This window comes from Oncorhynchus clarkii, chromosome 2 (assembly GCF_045791955.1).
Source record: "Oncorhynchus clarkii lewisi isolate Uvic-CL-2024 chromosome 2, UVic_Ocla_1.0, whole genome shotgun sequence".
In the NCBI taxonomy this organism is placed as follows: Eukaryota; Metazoa; Chordata; class Actinopteri; order Salmoniformes; family Salmonidae; genus Oncorhynchus; species Oncorhynchus clarkii.
The window spans coordinates 64,953,992-64,979,658 of record NC_092148.1 but is presented as its reverse complement, the minus strand read 5'-3'; the positions used below and the strand labels follow the sequence as shown (position 1 = coordinate 64,979,658).

The 25,667-nt window shown below is 44.4% G+C and overlaps 1 protein-coding gene across 1 annotated transcript; it reads left to right on the top strand.

Annotated features, from left to right (window-relative positions):
- Positions 1 to 4,477: 4,477 nt before the first annotated feature.
- LOC139382047 (alpha-2,8-sialyltransferase 8B-like) lies at positions 4,478 to 24,070 on the top strand. The gene is made up of 6 exons (XM_071126002.1): positions 4,478 to 4,575; positions 7,190 to 7,246; positions 12,906 to 13,049; positions 13,139 to 13,396; positions 22,398 to 22,691; positions 23,785 to 24,070. The coding sequence occupies exons 1-6, from the start codon at positions 4,478 to 4,480 to the stop codon at positions 24,068 to 24,070; spliced, it is 1,137 nt and encodes a 378-aa protein (XP_070982103.1).
- The last annotated feature ends 1,597 nt before the right edge of the window (positions 24,071 to 25,667 follow it).

Genomic DNA, 25,667 nt, shown 5'->3' with positions numbered 1-25,667 from the left:
TGCGTTTAAAGGAGCTCAGCTGAGTCCGAAATACAGCGGACAGGGAGACGGTTTGTGCAGCCATGTAGAAATAAATGGTTTAAACCCTGACAGAGAGGTAGGGGTGTTCGTTTCATATTTACCACTGTAAAACATGTTTTCCACTGCATATTAAACAATTAGGAGAATGGTTAAATAAGCATTATTTGGAGACTCCACAAAGTTAGACCTTTGTTGCATTTAGGGGAGCAAATGTCTCATTCAAGGGAGCTGAGGCCCCCTGGCTCCCCCCCCCCCTTGATTATCTGATCTTGACTTTTGATACATACAAACCGATCACTCTAAAAGATACACTAAGCTAAGGACCCTGGGACTTAACACCTCCCTCTGTAACTGGATCCTGGACTTCCTGATGGGCCACCCCCAGGTGGTAAGGGTAGGCAACAACACATCTGCCACCCTGATCCTCAACACTGGGGCCCATCAGGGGTGCATGCTTAGTCCCCTCCTGTACTCCCTGTTCATCCACTACTGCGTGGCCAAACAAGACTCCAACACCATCATTAAGTTTGCTGATGACACAACAGTAGTAGGCCTGATCACCGACAACGATGAGACAGCCTATAGGGAGGAGGACAGAGACCTGGCAGTTTGGTGCCAGGACAACAACCTCTCCATCAATGTGAGTAAGACAAAGGAGCTGATCGTGGACTATAGTAAAAGGAGGGTAGAACAGGCAGGCCCTCAGTAACGTCGATGAGGCTGAAATAGAGCAGGTAGAGAGCTTCAAGTTCCTTGGTGTCCACATCACCAACAAACTAACATGGTACAAGCACACCAAGACAATTGTGAAGAGGGCACGACAAAACCTATTCCCCCTCAGGAGACTGAAAAGATTTAGCATGGGTCCTCAGATCCTAAAAAAGTTCTACATCTCCACCATGGAGAGCATCCTGACCGATTGCATCACCGCCTGGTATGGCAACTGCTCTATACTAGGCGGTGTCAGAGGAAGGCCCGAAAAATTGTCAAAAACTCCAGTCACCCAAGTCATAGACTGTTCTCTCTGCTACAGCACGGCAAGCGGTACCGGAACGCCAAGTCTTGGACCAAAAGGCTCCTTAACAGATTCTACCTCCAAGCCATAAGACCAATCAAATTGCCGCCATGTCACGTCCTGACCATAGAAAGCCTTTATTTTCTATGGTGGAGTAGGTCAGGGCGTGACTGAGGGGTGGTCTAGTTTATTAATTATATGTGCATTCTATGTTTTCTATTTCTTTGTTAGCCAGGAATGGTTCCCAATCAGAGGCAGCTGTCTATCGTTGTCTCTGATTGGGGATCATACTTAGGCAGTCTTTTCCCACCTATTGTTTGTGGGATCTTGATTTTTGTATTGTTGCTTTGAGCCCTACAAGGCTGTATGTTCATTTGTTTATAATTGTTTTTATTGTTTTGTTGCTGGTTCACATTTAAATAAATATGATGAACCTAAATCACGCTGCGCCTTGGTCTACTCATTTATGACGAGCGTTACAGAAGATCCCACCAACAACGGACCAAGCAGCATGCACAGGAGGAAAGCCAGGAGTGGAGGACATCCTGGACGTGGGACGAGATTATGGCAGGAGACGGAAGCCTGCCATAGAAGCAGGCGGAGGAAGCGAGGGAAGGACAGCAACGACGCCAGGGTTTGCGGCCACAACGCAAGCCCAAAAGACAGCCCGGGAAAATAATTGGGGGAGGGGGAACAGGGAGTGGTCGGCGAAGTTGAGGGGTGAGTCAGAGACTGTTGAGGAGTTATTGGACAAATTGGAGGAGAGTGAATGGAGGGGAGAGTTAGAGACCTTCGAGTAGTTGTTGGACAAATTGGAGGAGAGTGAAGAGAGAGAGCTGTTGGTTTGGCATAGTATGCACGGTATTCGCCCTGAGGAGCGTGTTAGCCGTCCAATGCCACCTGTGCCAGTTCCTCGCACTCGTCCTGAGATGTGTGTCAAAGTTCCGGTACAATTAATGCTATATGCACCAGGTCTCCAGTGCGCCTTCACAGCCCAGTACATCCTGTGTCAGCTCCTCGCACTTGTCGTGCTAAAGTGGGTATCTGTCCAAAACGGGTTGTGCCGGTTCAGCGCTCCTGGTCTCCAGTGCGCCTCCAGGGTCCAGTACATCCTGCGCCAGTTCTATGCTCCAGACCTCCAGTGCGCCTCCACAGCCCAGGACGTCCTGTGCTTGCTCATCGCACTCTCCCTCAAGTGCGCATTCCCAGTCAGGGACGTCCTGTACCTGCTCCTCGCACTCTCCCTCAAGTGCGTCTCCACAGGCCTGTGCCTCCTCCCAGCACTCACACTGAGGTGCATGTCACCAGCCCGGTGCCACCTGTACCAGTCCCATGTATCAGGCCTCTAGTGCGCCTCCACAGTCCAGTACGTCCTGTGCCTCCTCCCCGCACTCGTCCTGAGGTGAGTGTCACCAGCCTGGTACCACCTGTACCGGCTCCACGCATAAGGCTTCCAGTGCGCCTCCACAGTCCAGTACATCCTGTGCGTCCTCTGCCTCTTCCCCGCACTCGCCATGAGGTGTGTGTCACCAGCGACAGTTCCCAGTCCAGGGGGGGTACTGTTACGTCCTGACCATAGAAAGCCTTTATTTTCTATGGTGGAGTAAGTCAGGGCGTGATTGGGGGGTGTTCTAGTTTATTATTTCTATGTATATTCTATGTTTTCTATTTCTTTGTTAGCCAGGTATGGTTCCCAATCAGAGGCAGCTGTCTATCGTTGTCTCTGATTGAGATCATACTTAGGCAGTCTTTTCCCACCTGTTGTTTGTGGGATCTTGATTTTTGTATTGTTGCTTTTAGCCCTACAAGGCTGTACGTTCGTTTTTTTATATATATTTTTTTATTGTTTTGTTGCTGGTTCACATTTAAATAAATATGATGAACCTAAATCACACTGCACCTTGGTCTCCTCATTCTGACGAACGTTACACACCAGGAGTATTTACATTGACCCCCCCCCCCCCCCCCCCCCCCGCACTTTGTTTTTACACTGCTGCTACTCGCTGTCTGTTTATTATCTATGCATAGTCACTTTACATATGACCTTGACTAACCTATACTCCCTCACATTGACTCTGTATCAGAACCCCTGTATATCGCCTCGTTATTGTTATGTCATTTTATTGTTCCCTTTTGATTCTTTCATTTTTTTTAACCTCTGTTTACTTAGTAAATATTTTCTTAACTCTATTTCTTGAACTTAATTGTTGGTTAAAAGCTTGTAAGTAAATATTTCACAGTAAGCTCTACACCTGTTGTATTCAGTGCATGTGGCAAATAAAATGTGATTTGATTTTGATTTGATTCACAGTTGTAGGAAAATCATTTACCTTAGTACCACTGCCACACATAACCCATGTCAGTCCAAGCAAAAAAAATCCTTAAAAGGTTTTATTGAGAAATCCATTTCCACTGTCACTTGACAGATTTATTTGAATGCTGAAAGAGCACCATTGGTGTATATGTACCAGAGTACCAGTACGATAAGCCAGTAAAGTGACAAAATGTACAGTAAATGCAAATGTTTTTTAACTGAGTACTGGCGCTATTTAATTCCTCCCTTAGGTCTTCAATCACTCACCAATCCATCCACCTGACAAACACCATTTTCACTGACTCAACATGACTACCATTAAGTTGAAAGCTGAAAGGTTTTGCATTGGAGCGAGGACAGTAATCAGACTCAGACAGGACAACCAGCTATACAAAGGATAATTTATGTGATGGTGACACCAGAATGCCACTCAATGAATATATTTATGATACAAAATTGCATTTTTAAAAATGTTATCTCAACAAACCTAACCTCACAAAGACAGCGATGACATATTGTATTATTTTGTGTCTATTACAATGCTCTTTATATGATGAATGGTTAAATATAGACAGTGATTATTAATTTGATGACATATGGTAGCCTAATCATGTCAGGTGGTCCCTGAAACTGGTTATCAGTTAGTTCTACAACAATAGTCAATCACAATTCAATGATGACCTGACAATGGTAATAGATAGTAGCCAATTATAGCAGCCTATAGCCTAAGCCCCCAAGAGCAGCTATAGGCTACCCTACTGTAGAAAGCCATAAGGCGTGCTGTACCTTTAAGGTTTAAATATTTTCCATATTGCTTTTATGTCAATCCCTTGTAGTTTCAAGTACAAGCTTTGAAAGTTTGACTGGGGGAATTGAGGAGAGAATGAAAACAGTGCCGCTGCTGTTGGGAAAAAAGGGAGAGAGAAAAAACGTTATTAAAGGACTTGAACCTGGGATTTGTTCGTAGACAAATGGTCTTCGTTTAAAATGAACATTGAGGAATATTGTTGGACATAATTGAGTTTAATTGCGTACAATCTATCAATGTCAGCGATTAAAAGGATAATATATGCAATCGATTTGGATTTTTGAGTGTAGCTTCGATTAGTTCTTCTACCTTATCAGTCATGCAGTTAGAATTACGAACATTGATGTTTGGAATTGTAACCGTGCTGGTATTATTTCTGATCATTGCTGATATTGCTGAAGTCGAGAAAGAAATTGCGTAAGTATAGCGGTGGATTCTGATTCGAGTTGTTCATGCATTTTGTTGCACGTGTTATCTAGATGTTAAAATGCATTATTCAGATAAATATAATTATCTTATGTTCATATAGAATTGTTAGATTCAGCGTTATCTTCACTCATTCAGTTTAGAACTTAAGAAGATGTTGAGCGCTCCTCTTACATTTCTTCAGTAGGATGCATGTAGGTTGAGTACAATTTTGTGCATTTCAAGGTTACAAACCTCTGTGCATGTATTGATACGTTCCACTCCTATTCCATCTTTGAAAAAATTTGCAATCTAGAACCTAAAAAGATTATTTGGCTGTCCCCATAGGATTGAAGAACCCTTTTTGGTTCCAGGTAGAACCTTTTTGTTCCAGGTGTGTTCTATGTAGAACCCTTTCTACAGATGGTTCTACCTGGAATCGTAAAGGGTTCTCCTATGTGGACAGCCGAAGAACCGGAACCTTTTTTCAAAGAGTGTTGTCTTTGGTTTTTAATCCAACCATTCACTTTAGCTGTTCCTTTGTTTGTGATATCCCAGTGTAATAATGCAATTGATGACAGCTGTTCAACAGACGCTCAATACCTGTATCAAAAGAGCAATTTGTGTGAAGTTTAGTCTCCATTCATTATACAGTAGGCTACAGTGAGTGAGTGAGTGAGTGAGTGAGTGAGTGAGTGAGTGAGTGAGTGAGTGAGTGAGTGTGCGTTTGCATGTGTGTATACGTGTACTCTTGGCACTTTACTTATGGAGTGCATGGATGAACTAATTGCTACAAAACCAGGGGAGATTTTGGGGGGAGAGACAATGTGCTGGTAATCAGATAGTTTCAGGTGTAACTTTACACTGTTAACTCTCTTCAGTGAAGAATACTGTACCTCTAACAGCAGTGTCAACTGGATTTTTGCTCTAATTCTATTACGTTTTCATAATAAAAACAGTCTGTATAGTCACTGTTTTAGAAGAGATACTAACACAATAGAACAGACCACTGTATCAAAAGGAACCAGTCCAATAATTGGAAGCCCATTTTTCTTTCCACATCAAACCTTGAATCAATAGCATCATCAGGCTGAGCTGAGACACCCCAGGGCTTCGTGACAAATGGCATGCGCTTAGGGGTTTTGTTCCACACTTCAGTGTATCCTGTTTGCACTCCAGCTCCAGTCATGTCATGGTAGAGGGCTGTTTGGTGGGTGGCTGTGCAGATAGGAGATTACTGTTTGATTTGTTACTGTGAGAGCAACAGACTGGTGACAGAAGAAACAGTTTGCCTTTCTCCAGACATAATTGAGTCCTGCAGCAGAAATCCTCTATTACACAAATACAACTCTTGAAGCTTGGAAGATACATGTGCTGCAAACAGTTCTGCCATTGAGACCTCTGGGGCTGGAGAGAATGATAGCACAAGTCTCAAGGCTGTAAATGTTAAGCAGCTGGAACAGTTGGTATGTAGTACTTTGTCTAACGGGTCACAAATGACCAAGTATTTATTAACATACCTATGGTGGTAATTACACAGTAATAATCATGTTTATATTGTAATTACATGGTAAGAACCAATGAATTACAAATGCTTCATGAAGGAGCTTGCCTATATTAGTACATATCTCCATTCCAAGAACAATAGAATAGCTGTGTTGCTCCCCAGATAGCACAGCTAGGCCTGTCACATTCATTTCAGCAGATTGAATGCTCCTAGCTCCTGGTCTGCTGCCTGGTATATTAGTGATTCTCCTTGCCTCTGTAATAACTGACACAAGATGCAATTGCACATACCTAATTGGGATTTTCACTGTCCATTTGCACCGTCCAATTAGTGGGGCAATAGTATTATAGTACTGAGTGCTTGCTCTAATTGATTTTCTGGAGCTTTATAGTTTTACACACCCCGTGAGAGTTGGATTTTTGAAGCAGATATGTGATGAGATTTTATAGTCTTTTCTTTATTATGTTGAGATTGTGGTCATAAAAGGCAATGATGATGTATCTAATGTTGTAGATCTTGAACAGTAGTCCATGCTACTCATAGAGTACAGATTATATACCATTCAGGTTGATCTTTACAGGATGTTGACCGACTACACGTTTTTATCCAGACTCGGTAACAGTCAGATTGGTAGATCAGTTGGCATGTCCTGTTTTTTTTCCCTCAGGTACATAAGATACCTGATACATTGAGATATCCCGCCCTACCAGGGATCATGTGACACATTGCCTTTACATACCTCTTTAATGACAAGCATGGCCTTCAGCGCACATTTTCCAGTATTATATCAATGTAATGGCTGTTCTGTTTCACCATCTGACTGCATTTTGATGCATGCTCTTGTCCTTCATGTTCACGTGAGCGTGATGAGCCTACTGCTCATCCAAATACACATTAAGAGCATAGCCATATACCATATTCTGACAGCTTGAGATGTATGCCTGGAAATTGATTAAACCAGCTCTTGCCCCTCACACTTCATGTTCTGCCTGATTCCATTCATCTAACAAACAATATTTTTTGTACAGTTGTTAATATTTTTTAATACACTACATACACATACAAACAATATTGTGAATTATTCTGATGGTGGCTATAATTACTTTTTTCTTGGTCTAGGAATCTTGGAGGTTCCAGACAATTGTACTTGCACAGCCTCATTCCCAAGCCAAACAGGTTTGTCAGGCTGGTCTGCCCCTTCCACCATTGCCTCCTGATTTTGTAACACTCATCAATTCTGTTATTCAAGCTTTTTATTTGTTATCCTTCAGAGCTCAAATGCTTGCAGACATGTAAAATAATTAACAGACTTAATACACCTGAACATATCAGTAATCTCATTACCCTATGATTGGGTTTTGCCCTAAGGCAAGAAAATTAACCTGAATAAAAAAACATTAAATTGCTTGTTTCCATAGAAACATGTAAGACCTATGAGATTTGGGAAAGCTGCATGGATTACAGAATTGTATCTAATTAAAATAATTAATAAATCACATAATTGATGTACAATCTCTGATGTGTACTGAACATAAATATGAATGCAACATGCAACAATTTCAAAGAGTTACAGTTCATATAAGGAAATCAGTCAATTAAAATAATTTAATTAGGCCCTAATCTATGTTTTTCACATGACTGGGAATACAGATATGCATCTGTAGGTCATAGATACACTACATGAACAAAAGTAAGTGGACACCTGCTCGTCGAACATCTCATTCCAAATTCATGGGCATTAATATGGAATTGGTCCCCCCTTTGCTGCTGCTGGGAAGGCTTTCCACTAGATGTTGGAACATTGCTGTGGGGACTTGCTTCCATTCAGCCACAAGAGCGTTAGTGAGGTTGAGCACTGATGTTGGGCGATTAGGCCTGGCTCGCAGTCGGAGTTCCAATTCATCCCAAAGGTGTTTGATGGGGTTGAGGTCAGGGCTCTGTGCAGGCTAGTCAAGTTCTCTCACACCGATCTCCGCAAACAATTTCTGTATGGACCTCCCTTTGTGCACGGGGGCATTGATATGCTGAAACAGGAAAGGGCCTACCCCGAACTGTTGCCACAAAGTTGGAAGCACAGAATCGTCTATAATGTCATTGTATGCTGTAGCGTTAAGATTTCCCTTCACTTGAACTACAGGGCCTAGCCCGAACTATGAAAAACAGCCCCAGACCATTATTTCTCCCGCCAACGCTGGGCATTGGGCATGGTGATCTTAGGCTTGTGTGTGGAAATCCATTTCATGAAGCTCCCGACAAACCGTACTTGTGATGATGTTGCTTCCAGAGGCAGTTTGGAACTCGGTGGTGAGTGTTGCAGATGTTATGCTCTTCATCACTCGGTTGTCCCGTTCTGTGAGCTTGTGTGGACTACCACTTTGTTGCTGAGCCGTTGTTGCTCCTAGATGTTTCCATTTCACAATAACAGCACTTACAGTTAACCGGAGCAGCTCTAGAAGAGCAGAAATTTGACAAACTGACTTGTTGGAAAGGTGGCATCCTTATGCCGGTGCTACGTTGAAAGTCACTGAGCTCTTCAGTAAGCCCATTCTTCTGCCAATGTTTGTCTATGAAGATTGCATGGCTGTGTGCACGATTTATACACCTATCAGCAAATGGCGTGGCTGAAATAGCCAAATCCCCAAATTTAAAGAGGTGTCCACATACTTTTGTATATATAGTGTGCCTTAAAAGAAGGTAGGGGCGTGGATAAGAAAACCAGGCAGTATATGGTATGAGTTACCACCATTTACCTCATGCAGCACGACACATCTCCTTGCATAGAGTTGATCAGGCTGTTGATTGTGTCCTGTGGAATGTTGTCCCACTCCTCTTCAATGGCTGTGAGAGGTTGCAGATATTGGCAGGAACTGGGACATGCTGTTGTACACGTCGATCCAGATAATCCCAAACATGCTCAATGGGTGACATGTCTGGTGAGTATGCAGGCCATGAAAGAACTGAGACATTTTCAGCTTGTGTACAGATCCTTTCGACATAGGGCCGTGCATTATTAGGTGATGGTGGCACGACAATGAGCCTCAGGATCTTATCACAGTATCTCTGTGCATTCAAATTGCCATTGATAAAATGCAATTGTGTTCATTCTTCGTAGCTTATGCCTGCCCATACCATAACCCCACCGCCACCATGGGGCACTCTGTTCACAAAGTTGACATCAGCAAACCACTCACCCACACGATGCCATACACGTGGTACGCAGTTGTGAGGCCGGTTAGACATACTGCGAAATTATATAAAAGGACGTTGGTGGCGGCTTATGGTAAGAAATTAACATTGACGTTAACATTAATTCTCTGCCAACAGCTCTGGTGGACGTTCCTGCAGTCAGCATGCCAATTGCATGCTCCCTCAAAACTAGAGACATCTGTGGCATTGTATTGTGTGACAAAACTGCACATTTTAGAGTTGCTTTTATTGCCCCCAGCACAAGGTGCGCCTGTGTAATGAGCATGCTGTTTAATCAGCTTCTTGATATGCCACACCTGTCAGGTGGATGGATTATTTTGGCAAAGGAGAAATGCTCACTAACAGAGAGACATTTTTGTGCCTATGGAACATTTCTGGGATCATTATTTCAGCTCATGAAACATGGGACCATCACTTTACATGTTGTGTTTATATTTTTGTCCAGTTTAAAAATTATATACAGTGAGGGAAAAAAGTATTTGATCCCCTGCTGATTTTGTACGTTTGCCCACTGACAAAGAAATGATCAGTCTATAATTTTAATGGTAGGTTTATTTGAACAATGAGAGACAGAATAACAACAACAAAAATCCAGAAAAACGCATGTCAAAAATGTTATACATTTATTTGCATTTTAATGAGGGAAATAAGTATTTGACCTCCTCTCAATCAGAAAGATTTCTGGCTCCCAGGTGTATTTTATACAGGTAACGAGCTGAGATTATGAGCACACTCTTAAAAAGAGTGCTCCTAATCTCAGTTTGTTATCTGTATAAAAGACACCTGTCCACAGAAGCAATCAATCGATCAGATTCCAAACTCTCCACCATGGCCAAGACCAAAGAGCTCTCCAAGGATGTCAGGGACAAGATTGTAGACCTACACAAGGCTGGAATGGGCTACAAGACCATCGCCAAGCAGCTTGGTGAGAAGGTGATAACAGTTGGTGTGATTATTCACAAATGTAAGAAACACAAAAGAACTGTCAATCTCCCTCGGCCTGGGGCTCCATCCAAGATCTCACCTCGTGGAGTTGCAATGATCATGAAAACGGTGAGGAATCAGCCCAGAACTACACGGGAGGATCTTGTCAATGATCTCAAGGCAGCTGGGACCATAGTGTCGTGTCTTTGGCTATGCCGGATTAAGTGATATGACATGCTATTCTATAAAATAATTTCTCCGTAATTAATATTACCTGATTGAGCCAATCATGTAAATGTAATTCACTAGAGAGTCGGGCACCACTAAATAATATTTATAGAGCTGTTATCTTCTGAATAAACCTAGTAAAGACCTAGTAATATTTTACATCAATAGCAGTCAATATTAATCGTCATCTTAATTCAGTCTCATTTGAAAGTTGTAAATTCTTGGTTATCTGCACGAACCCTGGCTAACAAATTGAATCAGCAATACAAATTTGGGTTTAATTATTTATTTACTAAATACCTAACTAATCACACAGAATTACACATACACATATTTAAATCATAATTTGATTACAGATTACGTCATAAAGGAAAACGTCCCTAGCGGGCGGAACAGATATGACAGCTTGTTACACAAAAGAAAAGGGGCTGGGTTTGAGTGAAAGAGCGGGAAGACTGAGGAACAAAGGGCGAAGTTGTGCTATCGTAAATACAGTATCTTATGCATTCTAAATTACCGCCCATTTGAAAAAGGAAAATGCAACAAATATTTACTCTACCGCGCTTCGGTAGGTTGGTGGTAGATGGAAGGCCGTGTTGCCCAACCGAGTCCTTTGTCCTTTGAAGAATGTCTCTGCTGGTAAATTGAATACGTTGTAGTAACGTCGTTGTGTGGTAGACGGGATACTCCGTCTGTTCCTTCCTAACCCTCGTTTGCAGCGGCTGTTGCTAACTCAACGGCTAGGAGGTATCACTTCTGTAATGAATAAGAGTTCAAAGTTCATACCATTCCCACCAAAGCTCACGCTGATGTTAGCTTCGTTCTGTAGTTATTATCTGAACCATTCTGAAATCGGATCGTCGTCCTCACGTCCTCGGAACAGAAAGGTATATTGTCGTCAAGGGCCACTGATTGAGCAGAGCCCTATTTTATGAAAACCCAAATCTCACATTTTAGAAGCTAAAATCACATTTCATCCCAAATAATTTCATATTCAAACATTTAAATTGAACAACAATTCCATGTGAATCTGATAACTCTGATGTCTAGACTTTCTACTGTAGAGTTTGTCATCTTATCATTGATGAGAATGTCTCAGATGACAACCGAACTGACGTCATATTCATTAAGTACCACCGCATATGTTCAATTGGTCGGATTACCAGAATATAGTTCATTTCCTCCCACCTTCTGATGTTCCCAGAATCTCTATGTTAACCAAGGGTTTTGCAAATGTAACATCAGTAGGGTAGAGAGAGGAAAAAGGGGGAAAGAGGTATTTATGACTGTCATAAACCTACCCCCAGCCCAACGTCATGACAATAGTCACCAAGAAAACAATTGGTAACACACTATGCCGTGAAGGACTGAAATCCTGCAGCGCCCACAAGGTCCCCTGCTCAAGAAAGCACATATACATGCCCGTCTGAAGTTTGCCAATGAACATCTGAATGATTCAGAGGACAACTGGGTGAAAGTGTTGTGGTCAGATGAGCCAAAATGGAGCTATTTGGCATCAACTCAACTCGCCGTGTTTGGAGGAGGAAGAATGCTGCCTATGACCCCAAGAACACCATCCCCACCGTAAAACATGGAGGTGGAAACATTATGCTTTGGTGGTGTTTTTCTGCTTAGGGGACAGGACAACTTCACCGCATCAAAGGGACAATGGACGGGGCCATGTACCGTCAAATCTTGGGTGAGAACCTCCTTCCCTCAGCCAGGGCATTGAAAATGGGTCGTGGATGGGTATTCCAGCATGACAATGACCCAAAACACACGGCCAAGGCAACAAAAGAGTGGCTCAAGAAGCACATTAAGGTCCTGGAGTGGCCTAGCCAGTCTCCAGACCTTAATCCTGTAGAAAATCTGTGGAGGGAGCTGAAGGTTCAAGTTGCCAAACGTCAGCCTCGAAACCTTAATGACTTGGAGAAGATCTGCAAAGGGGAGTGGGTTCAAAATCCCTCCTGAGATGTGTGCAAACCTGGTGGCCAACTACAAGAAACGTCTGGCCTCTGTGATTGCCAACAAGGGTTTTGCCACCAAGTACTAAGTCATGTTTTGGAGAGGGGTCAAATACTTATTTCCCTCATTAAAATGCAAATCAATTTATAACATTTTTGACATACGTTTTTCAGGTTTTTGTTGTTGTCTCTCACTGTTCAAATAAACCTACCATTAAAATTATAGACTGATAAATGTTTTTGTCAGTGGGCAAACGTACAAAATCAGCAGGGGATCAAATACTTTTCCCCCTCACTGTAAACATAGAAATTCCCTGGGGTTTGAAAATAAGTGTCATCAATGATGTCATGAAATGGACTATAGGGCTTTCATTACACGTTTGATGGCTTTACACACAGGACTTGGTTGTTCATTCACACTGCTTTTTTAAGTGATGACATTAATTCTTATATCACATGTATCAAAGTCATGTTGCCCTTAATTTAGGATAAATGCCTCTGTCCTGTTGTAGAAATGTAGCAGTGAAGGCCAATCCTAAACCTTTAGTCAGTGAAGGGGAGGACAAGAGCCCTGCTTCTCCTTCATACTCAAATAATACCACCAAGCTCTCTACAGATAACTGGATGTTCAACAGGACCCTCTCCAATCTCATCAGGTAGGCCTACCTCTGCATTGGTCTCCATCAGATCTCACACTCCTCTAAGCTAGGTATTCCCTCATGGATAACTTATTTTCTTTCTATAGGAAGAACATCCTGAGGTTTTTCGACCCAGAGAGGGACATCTCTATTCTGAAGGGCACATTGAAACCTGGAGATGTCATCCACTACATCTTTGATCGTCAGAGCACTACCAATATCTCAGAAAACCTATACCAATTGCTGCCCACTGCATCCCCCATGAAGAACCAGCACCACAGGCACTGTGCCATCATAGGGAACTCTGGGATCCTACTCAACAGCAGCTGTGGGCCAGAGATAGACTCCTATGACTTTGTTATCAGGTAAGGTGTGCTCTCGTTCTGTGTGGTCGACGTGAGTACATTTTTTATGCATGCTAACTCTCGCAGGGCTGCCGGCCCAGACTGTATCCCTAGCCTCAGAGCATGTACAGACCAGCTAGCTGGAGTGTTTACTCTCCATATCCCAATCTGTTGTCCCCACTTGATTCAAGATGTTCACAATTGTTCCTGTACCCAACAACGTGAAAGGAACTGATCTGATGAAGTGCTTTGAGAGGCTAGTTAAGAACCATATCACCTCCACCTTATCAGACACCCTAGACCCACTACAATTCCCATATTGGCCCAACATATCACCATTGCACTGCACACTGCCCTATCCCATCTGGACAAGACGAATACCTACATTATATACACTGAGTGTACTAAACAAAACCTATTGCCCTCAGAACAGCCTCGATTAGTCGGGGCATGGACTACACAAGGTGTTGAAAGCGTTCCACAGGGATGCTGGCCCATGTTGACTCAAATGTTTCCCACAGTTGTGTCAAGTTGGCTGGATGTCCTTTGGGTGGTGGACCATTCTTGATACACACAGGAAACTGTTGAGCATGAAACCACCAGCAGAATTGCAGTTCTTGACACACTCAGACTGGAAGGCATGGCACCTACTACCATACCCCGTTCAAAGGCACTTACATCTTTTGTCTTGCCCATTCACCCTCTGAATGGCACACAAACACAATCCATGTATTAAATGTCTTAAGGCTTAAAAATCCTTCTCTAACCTGTCTCCTCCACTTCATCTACACTGATTGAAGTGGATTTAACAGTTGACATCAATAAGGGACCATGGTTTTAGAAGTGGGGGGACAAATATATATTTTTTAATCCAGTCGGATAAACACTCCAAACAGCCTACTCGATCTCACGGAGGTGTCCGCATGATCCTAAAGCCTACCATTGCATTGTTTTGTATCACATTCCAATTATAAAACTGGGGGGGGCAAAAATCAAATTTCTGAATTTGGGCAGGATATGTCCCCTCCATCCCCAGTGAAAGATGCACCCCTGGTGACAGAGACATGATTGTTGCATTCTTAGTCCTATGGCCTACTAAGTGAATAGGGTATCATTACATTTAATTATTTAACGCAATACAACATTTTTCATAAGGCCTTATTTTGAAGGCATAGTTATCTTAATACAGTGGGCTGAAAATCATGGTTTACAGGCAACACCAGGCCTGCAAGTAACATTATGCTGGCTTGGAAAGTGATGTGTAATTCCTATTGGAATTCAGCCAGAGTGGGGATATCCAACATTTTTCATTTGTATTCACCGACAACCAGCATTTAGAATGACTGCCGGGTTGGGAAGACTAAAATATGAGACTACCTAAAGCATCTAAACTGGAACTACCATTTCAGTAACGGGTGCAACAAGTCCCAGTAACTGATTGGATTTGTTTAGAAAAATGTTATTTATATTCGAGAGGCATAATATTAATCAATCAATGTACATGCAAAAACATGGAAACATTTGAAACAAACAATTCTACAAATCTACCTCCTGTCAGAATCGTGTGTATAGGTGGCAGGGAAGTCCGGCGCAGGAGAATCAAACTTAATGGAATGGAGTTGTTTAATAACTTGAAAACAAACTCCAAAACCATGAATATAATAAAACAAAGTGGGTACCAGTCACGCACCAACAGAGGGTTAAATACACAACAGGTAATGAAATGGGATTGAAACCAGGTGTGTAGGAAGACAAAACTAATGGAACATGAAAAATGGATCAATGATGGCTAGAAGACCGGTGACGTCGACCGCCGAGCACCGCCCAAACAAGGAGAGGCATCGACTTCGGCAGAAGTTGTGAGTGCGCGTCGACACCGGCCTCGGGGACGACCCGGAGGGCGAGGCACAGGGCGATCCGGATGGAGACGGTGGAATTCTCGCAGCAGGGAAGGATCTAACACGTCCTCCACTGGAACCCAGCATCTATCCTCCGGACCGTACCCCTCCCAGTCCACGAGGTACTGAAGGCCCCTCGCCCGACGTCTCGAATCCAAGATGGATCGAACGGAGTACGCCGGGATCACCTCAATGTCCAGAGGCGGTGGAGGAACATCCCGCACTTCAGCCTCCTGGAGCGGGCCAGCCACCACCGGCCTGAGGAGAGACACATGGAACGAGGGGTTAATACGGTAATGGGTAGGTAGCTGTAACCTATAACATACCTCGTTCACTCTCCTCAGGACTTTAAACGGCCCCACAAACCGCAGACCAAGCTTCCGGCAGGGCAGGCGGAGGGGCAGGTTTCGGGTCGAGAACCAGACCCTGTCCCCTGGTGAGAACACCGGGGCCTCACTGCGATGACGGTCTGCACCAACTTTCTGGTGCAGTACGGTGCGCCTCCCAGGTTTCCTCCCAGGTTTCCTCCGCGCGCCGGAACCAAATGTCTACCGCAGGAGCCTCGGTCTGACTGATGCCAAGGAGCCAGTACCGGCTGATACCCTAATATACATTGAAAGGGAGAAAGGTTAGTGTAGGAGTGGTGAAGCGAGTTCTGGGCCATCTCTGCCCAGGGCAAGAACTTCGCACACTCCCCCGGCCTGTCCTGGCAATAAGACAGCAGAAACCTACCCACATCCTGGTTAACTCTCTCCACCTGCCCATTACTCTCGGGGTGAAAACCTGAGGTAAGGCTGACCAAGACCCCCAGATGTTCCATGAACGCCTTCCAGACCCTTGACGTGATCTGGGGACCCCGATCAGACACTATATCCTCAGGCACCCCATAGAAGACGTGTGTAAACAGGGCCTACGCAGTTGGTAAGGCTGTAGGGAGACCGGGCAAAGGGAAGAGACAACAGGACTTAGAAAAACGGTCCATAACAACCAGGATCGTGGTGTTACCCTGTGAAGGTGGAAGATCAGTTAAGAAATTCACCGACAGGTGCGACCACGGCCGTTGTGGAACGGGTAAGGGTTGTAACTTACCTCTGGGCAGGTGTCTAGGAGCCTTGCACTGGGCGCACACTGAGCAGGAGGAAACATAAACCCTCACGTCCTTAGTTAAAGTAGGCCACCAGTACCTCAAGACAGCGCACCGTCCGACCTATCCCAGGGTTATCAGAGGAGGGTGACGTGTGGGCCCAATAGATCAATCGGTTGCGGACAGCAGACGGAATGTACAGACGCCCAGCTGGACACTGAGGGGGAGAGGGCTCTGCACGTGACGCCCACTCAATGTCTGCATCCAGCTCCCACACACCTGCCGCCACCAAACAAGAGGCTGGGAGTATGGGAGTGGGATCCATGGACCGCTCCTCTGTGTCATACAGCCGGGACAGAGCGTCTGCCTTAACGTTCTGGAAGCCTGGTCTGTAAGAGAAGGTAAACACAAAACGAGTGAAAAACATGGCCCACCTTGCCTGGCGAGGATTCAGTCGCCTCGCCTCCCGGATGTAGTCCAGATTGCGATGGTCAGTCCAGATGAGAAAAGGGTGTTTAGCCCCCTCAAACGAATGTCTCCACGCCTTCAAAGCCTTGACGACAGCCAACAGCTCCCAGTTCCCCACATCATAGTTTCGCTCCGCTGGGCTGAGCTTCTTCGAAAAGAAGGCACATGAGCGGAGCTTCAGTGGCGTATCCGAGCGCTGAGAGAGCACTGCTCCTATCCCAGCTTCGGATGCGTCCACCTCCACTATGAATGGCAAAGAGGGATCCGGATGAGCCAACTCATGTGCCGAGGCAAACAGCCTTCAGGTGCCTAAAAGCCCTGTTCACCTCAGCTGACCACTGCAAGCACACCAGGCCCCCCTTTAGCAGTGAGGTAATGGGAGCAGCAACCTGACCAAAACCCTGGATAAACCTCCGGTAGTAGTTGGCAAACCCTAAGAATCGCTGCACCTCCTTTACCGTGGTGGGAGTCAGCCAATTACGCACGGCTGCAATGCGGTCACTATCCATCTCCACTCCTGACATGGAAATCCTATGCCCTAGGATGGAAACGGACTGTTGGAAGGACAGGCATATCTCAGCCTTGACGTGCAGGTCTTGCTCCAACAGGCGACCAAGCAATCTGCGCACCAGAGACACATGCTCGGCACGTGTAGCGGAGTATATCAGAACGTCATCGATATACACCACTACACCCTGCAGGTCTCTGAAAATCTCGTCTACAAAGGATTGGAAGACTGATGGAGCATTCATCAACCCATACGGCATGACTAGGTACTCATAATGCCCTGAGGTGGTAGTAAAGGCTGTCTTCAACTCGTCTCCCTTCTGGATACGCACCAGGTGGTACGCACTCCTGAGATGCAGTTTAGTGAAGAAGCGCGCCCCGTGCATTGACTAAATCGCCATAGCGATTAGAGGTAGCAGGTCACTGTACCTCACCGTGATTTGATTGAGACCTCAATAATCAATGCACGGGCGCAAACCTCCATCCTTCTTCACAAAAAAAGAAACTTGAGGAGACGGGTGAAATGGAGGGCCGAATATACCCCTGACGCAGGGATTCGGAGACATATGTCTCCATAGCCACCGTCGCCGCTTGCGACAGGGGATACACGTGACTCCTGGGAAGTGCAGCGTCTACCAGGAGATTTCTCGCACAATCCCCTCGTCGATGGGGTGGTATTGAGTCGCCTTCTTTTTACAGAAAGCGAGAGCCAAATCGGCATATTCTGGGGGAATGCGCGCGGTGGAGACCTGGTCTGGACTTTCCACCGTAGTAGCACCAAAGGAAACCTCTAAACACCTACCTGAGCACTCTCGCGACCACCCCGTGAGAGCCCTCTGTGGCCAAGAAACAGTGGGGTTACGACAAGCTAACCAGGGTAGGCTCAGCACCACGGGATATGCAGGAGTAAATAAGGAAAAACTAATATTTTCCCTGTGACCCCCCTGCATTACCATACTCAAAGGAGCGGTGGCCTCCCTGATAAACCCTGACCCTAATGGTCGACTATCTAAGGTGTGAACGGGGAAAGGCACATCTACAGGAACAATGGGGATCCCTAAACCATGAGCTAATACTTATTAATGAAATTCCCAGCCGCACCTGAATCTACTAGCACCTTATGCTGGGAACACGGGGACAATTCAGGAAAAGTGACAGACAAACATATGTGCAACAGAGGGCTCTGGATGAGAATGGTGCCTACTCACCTGGGGTGACGCCAGAGTGCCCTGCCTGCTACCTCGATTCCCAGAGGAACCAACCCGGCACCGACCAGCAGTGTGACCTCTGCGACCACACATGTGTGACCTCTGCGACCACGAACGGGAACCCCCCTCCATTCTCCCTTCCATCCCTCCCAGCTCCATGGGTATTGGAGGGTGTGTGGGAGGATGGAACAACCAGACCCCGATCTGGAGGTTGTCCAGCAGGATGGACAGGTCCACCAGCTGGTCGAAGGTGAGGGTGGCGTCTCTGCAGGCCAGCTCCCGACGGACGTCCTCGCGTAGACTACAGCAGTAATGGTTGATCAGGGCCCTGTTGCTCCATCCAGCGCCGGCAGCCAGGGTCCGAAACTCCAGCGCAAACTCCTGGGCGCTCCTCGTCTCCTGCCTTAGATGGTAGAGGCGCTCACCCGCCACTCTGCCCTCGGGTGGGTGGTCGAATACTGCCCGGAAACTGCGGGTGAACTCCTCAAAATGGTCCAATGCCGCATCTCCCCCTCCACAAGCAGCGCTGGCCCACTCCAGGGCTTTCGCTGTGAGGCACGAGACGAGGGCGAAACTCTTCTCACGGTACAATGGAGCTGGGTGGACCGTGGCCAGGTACAGGCTTAGTTTGAGGAGGAAACCCTGGCAGCATCTCTGTCGCACCCCTGTGGCATGGATAGATGGATCCTGCTGGGTTCAGGCGGGAAAGAGGCACTCAGGGTCTCCCCTCGGTTGTGCTAGTGGAGGCACTGGAAAACCTCCCTGTGTGTCTCCCAGCGGTCCATATTCTGGACAACGCGATCCATGGCGGTGCTCAGATTGTAAATCATCTCAGTATGTTCCATGACACGCTCCTCCACCTCCATGGCCGGGGTACATTCTCCTGCTGACTTCATGTTTGGTCAGAGATTCTGTCAGAATCGTGTGTATAAGTGGCAGGGAAGTCAGGAGCAGGAGAATCAAACTTAGTGGAATGGAGTTGTTTAATAACTTGAAAACAAACATAACTCCAAAACCATGAATACAATAAAACAAAGTGGGTACGAGGACACTTCGCGCACCAATACAACCAACACGAATACTAAACAACAAACAATCTCTGACAAGGACATGAGGGGAAACAGAGGGTTAAATACACAACAGGTAATGAATGGGATTGAAACCAGGTGTGTAGGAAGACAAGACAAAACCAATGGAACATGATAAATGGATCAATAATGGCTAGAAGACCGGTGACGTCGACCGCCAAGCACTGCCTGAACAAGGAGAGGCATTGACTTCGGCAGAAGTCGTGACACCTGCAATAGAGCATTCTGGTAAATATGATAATTTTGGGCGTGATTTTGGTTTAAGATTGGTTATTAACATCAACACTGGGATTCTTTTACATGAATGAGTGTTAACGTAATTTAACACCTGAATCAACACTAGAAATGTTACACTGAGAAATCAAGACTAGGTAACACGGGCCAATTTGCTGTGTATAAAAGTGAATTATGAGTTAATTTATCATTGAATTTGCAGTGGAATATTCAGGATAGTAATGAGGCTCTCTCTATTAAAGCACTATACATCTTTATACTCATAACTTTTATGTAAGCACAGTCCCTTAGATTTCACAAATACTTTACCTTGAGGATTCAATACCACTGCTCTATAACATATTCTCCACACCTTTGAAATGCCTGCTACTTTTAGAAATGAGCAGCAGTACTTACAGCAATTAAATACCTGCTGGGTAAATGTGACATTTTCAAAAGCTACTGCTATCCACCCGAAATGTAATGGGGTGCTTTATAGAAGCACTGCCGTTTGTTCCTAGGACTGCTACACTCATTTACCGAGGGAGAATGTCTGTCTGAAACCATCCGTCAATGCTGCTCTGTGCTAGTGTGTCAGCAAACGGCTTTCTGTGAGTGGGTTATTTATTGCTATATAACTGCTTTGTCTGTCCGTGTAGCAACAGAGAAAGCACAGCTATGCATAGCAATTGTACAACTACAGATGTTTATAGGGGTAAGAAATCCAAGGTTGCCTAACTGTGTCCACACTACAGCAAGGCATTGTGACAGTGGCGGTCGGTGCCGTTTGAGATGAGGGAGGATGATTTTGTTTTTATGAGCATGGCTTAATTTCTATTACAGCATATTGGATGATTGTCATTCAAATGCCATTCACCCAGCTCAATGTAACATCGATAGGTTTAGGCTACTACATGACAGACCAATTTTCCCTGTACCCATCATGAGGTTGCTACAACCTAACCTATGAATAAAAGTTGACAATGTAGGTGCACAGGTCGAGAGATTTTTGACGCATTCAATACGCCTTGCACACTCTTGCCTGCATCTAGCTGATCTGGGGTGTAATCATTAGTCCAACAGTTACAATTAGTTATATTGGACAAATTCAGGTATGTTTATCCCGATTCCGTTTGCTTCCATTTAAGAAGCGTTTTGAACAGAATCGGCTAAATGAATACACCGCTGATCCCACGCAAACACAGTTCACTTTCATAACAGCCATATAAAAACAGCATGATCACTGCTCATTGTATATACAATTCCTTCTCGCAACTATCTACGCACTCTCCTCCTGTCATCTTTTCCCTTCGCTTGTGGACTTCAGTGCACAACACAGCAGATTTCTGTGACCAGGCAAAAAAGCCTCCACTGATTCGTGAGTATGGGTAATTAGAAAGTAGAGCACATAAATCAGGGGTTTCAAACTCATTTCATGGAGGGCATAGTGTCTGCTGGTTTTTGGTTTTTCATTTCAATTAAGACCTAGACAACCAGGTGAGGGGAGTTCCTTACTAATTAGTGACCTTAATTAACAAGTACAAGGGAGGAGCGAAAACCCGCAGACACTCGGCCCAGTTGTGGAATGAGTTTGACATATGACATAAATTAATGATGAAGAGAGGCATCTGAACTAATGGAAATTGGGAAATATGCGAAACCATATCAATATTTCACAGTTTTTTGGGGATGGGAATCATAGTATATCTCGTATCTTTTGATTCCTGTACAATAATAGCAAAACTGTAGCAAGGCAGTGAATTTCCGCTGAAACGTTTGTACTGCTGTAATGAGATTGGGATATTTGACGTCCCTCATTACTTTGGGAAGGTGTTTTTCCCAATCCTCCTTGTGTAACTTGATCTAACTTCTGGATATGCAGAGCCATACTGTATGCCTCTATGGTGGAAGAGTAAATCCCCAACCTCCCTGCTGCTGGAGTGTCAGATCAACAGGGAAACGGAAAGACGGGTCAGAATGGGTTTGCACAGAAAGACATAGCTTAGCAGGGGCTGTTAGCTGGGAGGGAGTGATGAGGGATTTGCTGAGGTATTCAGGTAAGGAAATAATGACTCTGCTCACAGCAGTGCTCAGTTAAACCCGACTCTGGCTCTCACACAGCCCCACATAATTTATTTTAATAGATACAGGACATTTTATTTCCCCTTAGGTCATTATCTCTCAGTGCATTGGTATAGTGTAGTAATTACTTTTACTGAGGTCAGTCAAGTAACCTTCTTTTGACACGATACCAACACACAGCAGGATGACACATGGAATACATTCATTAGGGTTTCAGTTACAGTTCACCCCTAAGCTAGCTGTGTTTGGTGTAGGGTTGTTCTTAGCTGACTGATTATGTGCTTAATGCATGTTGAACAATGTCAGAGCTAACTAAATTAGTGTATGTGGAGTTTATAAATCTTTATGGAGTTTATGGAGGACAGTAGGATTGGGCCAATTTATGAGATCTGTGGTTTGACCTTAATATTTGTGAAAGACTAATCAAATGGACTAAATGATAGCAGAGTAATTTAGATAAATGTATCTTTGCAGATGTAACCTGGCGCCAGTGGAGGAGTATGCTGGGGATGTGGGCCGGCGCACCAACCTTGTGACCATGAACCCATCTGTGGTGCAGCGGGCCTTCCAGGACCTGGCCAGTGAGGAGTGGAGGGAGCGCTTCCTGCAGCGGCTCCGGAGCCTCAGCGGCAGCGTACTGTGGATCCCAGCCTTCATGGCCAAGGGAGGAGAGGAGAGGGTAGAGTGGGCCATCCGTCTCATCCTGCTGCACACGGTTGATGTGCACACCGCCTTCCCCTCACTGCGCCTTCTCCATGCTGTCAGAGGGTAAGACAAGGAGGGAACGCATGTGCTCTTTGTGACACTGAAACTCGTAGTCTGTACACCTGTGAGCTCCACAATCCAGGGCCTGGCAGCCACTAATTAAGCAGCAGTTCACAGGTCCCCTGCAATGTTTAAACAGAGTATTAGAGCTACTCAACAGGCCATTGTTGACCAACTTACTGCTGCTGGCCTCTCTGCCTGCTGTTGAATTTGCAGGAGGACAGCTAGCCAGCAGAAGTGTTATTTTTTTGTAGTGTATTTTGACAAAAAGCCTTGAATCTTTTCTGAAAGGGCAATAAATGTTTTGAAATGCAGGGAAAACGCTGTTAGAAATGCAGTACATGTCTATGACCTTTTAGCTACAGTGGTGCTTGATAAATGCCAAACTGAATAGATTCCCCTGGGTTTCTGCTTCTCTGAGTACTCGATAGATCCACCATTGACCTCCTGCGAGTCCTAGGCCACTGCTAGGTCACTGGCTCCTCTTAGAGTATCTCGAGGTCCAGGTAGGCCACGCTGGGCTGGGGGCCTGTGAGTGAGAGGACCAGATGGGGCTTGCATTGTGACTGCAGGCCCCAGACCTGTCTCTCTTATTACAATTTTGTTCCTCTTCTTGAGCCCACTGGCGCCTCAGCATACATCCACCCAGAGAGCTGAGTGAAAGACACCACATAGGGAGAGAAAGGGTGCTTATTGTAGGGGCTTATTCAAGGGTGAGTGGACTGCCATTGTAGTGCTAAGAATGCAGAGGGTTCAGTGCTTTCTAACGGATATTGGCTTCATTGCACTCATCCTCTTTATCAGAGATAAAGTCTACCAGACTTTGCTTCAGATAATCTTCAACACGATTGTATTCTTGCTATGTGTTATCTGTCATAGGACCTTGGCGTGTGTGCAAGTGTCCACTAGTTTTATAGGTTCTGTAGATTTATTTTCCAGCTACAAAGGAAAATATTGAACACTGAGAAATAGCTCTATCCTGAAATAAAGATTCCAAAGATTTCCTCTTAGGTATTTCTTTCAGATGTCAGGTAACACTTGAGTGCCTTAAAATACCTTTAGCTTGGTTATATAACTATCTTGCTCCATTCTTCAGGTATTGGCTGACCAACAACGTCCAGATAAAGAGACCCACCACTGGTCTACTGATGTACACCATGGCCACTCGCTTCTGTGAGGAGATCCACCTGTACGGTTTCTGGCCTTTCCCTCAGGATTCACAGGGGAAACCAGTGAAGTACCATTACTATGACACTCTGACCTACGAGTACACGTCCCATGCCAGTCCACACACTATGCCACTGGAGTTCAGGACCCTGAGTTCACTCCACAGACAGGGGGCGCTGCGTCTCCACACTGGCTCTTGTGATGTAGGAACATAATCTAAAAACACAGCAAGGAATGTACTGTATGTCTCCATCAATGACCCTTACGCTTTTGGGAAAATACCTCCTGCTTAGTTGATGTCTGTCAGACACGGACATCTCAGAGGAAATACTTCCTGTATTAAACTGTAGGACATTTTTATGTAGCTGTGAATTTAGTTGAATGACCGTATGCAGGATACTGCATGTCTTATTTGGGCTCATGTTGTTGTCCTTCAAGAGACATGAGCACTGAAGAGTTTTTAACATTTCTACAGTAACCTGTGAAAATTTTACCTAAAACGGACACTTTTTAATTTGTTAAAAAATAACTAATTTATGTTGGTATATGCTTTTTTTCAACAAGAATAACTTTTCTATTTACATTTAATGTGTCATATAACATGTATATAATTACAACATTTATAAACTTTTTATTGATATTTTTATAATTATTCCTTTGAATTATATGATAAATCTACTTCATCACTACTGTTGGAGACATCATATCAGACAGATCAAAGGCAGGAGCACCAGCCTGCATAGCACTGATTGAGCCACAAGATGGAAGCACTTCTTCATAAGGAAACTATGAATAGTAGTACATTTAGTTTTCCACATTTAGTTTATTAGTGAACATGTGTTCAACTACATACTACTGTGTGATGTTTGAGTTTATTTTATTTTTACAGGGACAGTGCACATTAATCAACGTTTCAGTAAAAGTGCCGGTTTTAGCCATCCGGCTAATTTTCAACCGCAGTCCCTGGGCAGTTTTGTTAGCTCTCACCTTAAATTGTGAATTGTATTTAATGAGTAGCCTAATAGTGTAGGCCTAGTTTCTTATTTTTGCCTTAACTTCTTCCTCATCGGGGAAACTGGTTTGTGGTATTTGGAAATCGAGACCTTGGGACTATAAGGTTATATCTGCACAAAGCATGGTTCTGAGATATTGAGAATGACATTTTTCACATCCCAGATCTCAAATGTTTTGTAGTGAATTATTTGCTTTCATAACCCATTAAGGTCCTCGCCATCAAGGCACCTAAAGTGCAGAGTGTCCCAATTCTAAGACATTTGTCAATCTTTTTTGTGTGTGAGGTGCACAGGATTTTCAATTTCAATAGAAAAGTACAGATATTTAATGATTAAATAAAGAGAATACCCTTAATTATTTCTAATCACATTATCAAATATATTAATTCATGTTCATCACACATTTGTTGAAGAGATCGTATCCTATGGATAACTAGCAACATCTCACAGGTAAAGGACCACCTAAAGAGCTACTCCATGTGAATAACTCAATTTTTACCAACATGTCAGAATCTTGTCGTCCCCAGGTTATGAAATACAGTATTGCATTTCTTTCCTTGTTTCTGTTTAGGGTGTGAAGTATAACGAGTCTTTGAATGTAGTGTTAAGAAATAGCTGCATGCAGCAATCACTGAGATTAAATCACCAATGTTGGAAAAGATAGAAAATAAATAACAGATGTTTAAGCAGCTTCACAACTTATTAAATGGTTCTACAGATGATCTACAGAGCTCTTAAAGCCACGGGACTCAAGTCATCCAGGGCAGACATAGGCTATTATTAGTTTACCTACTGCTTA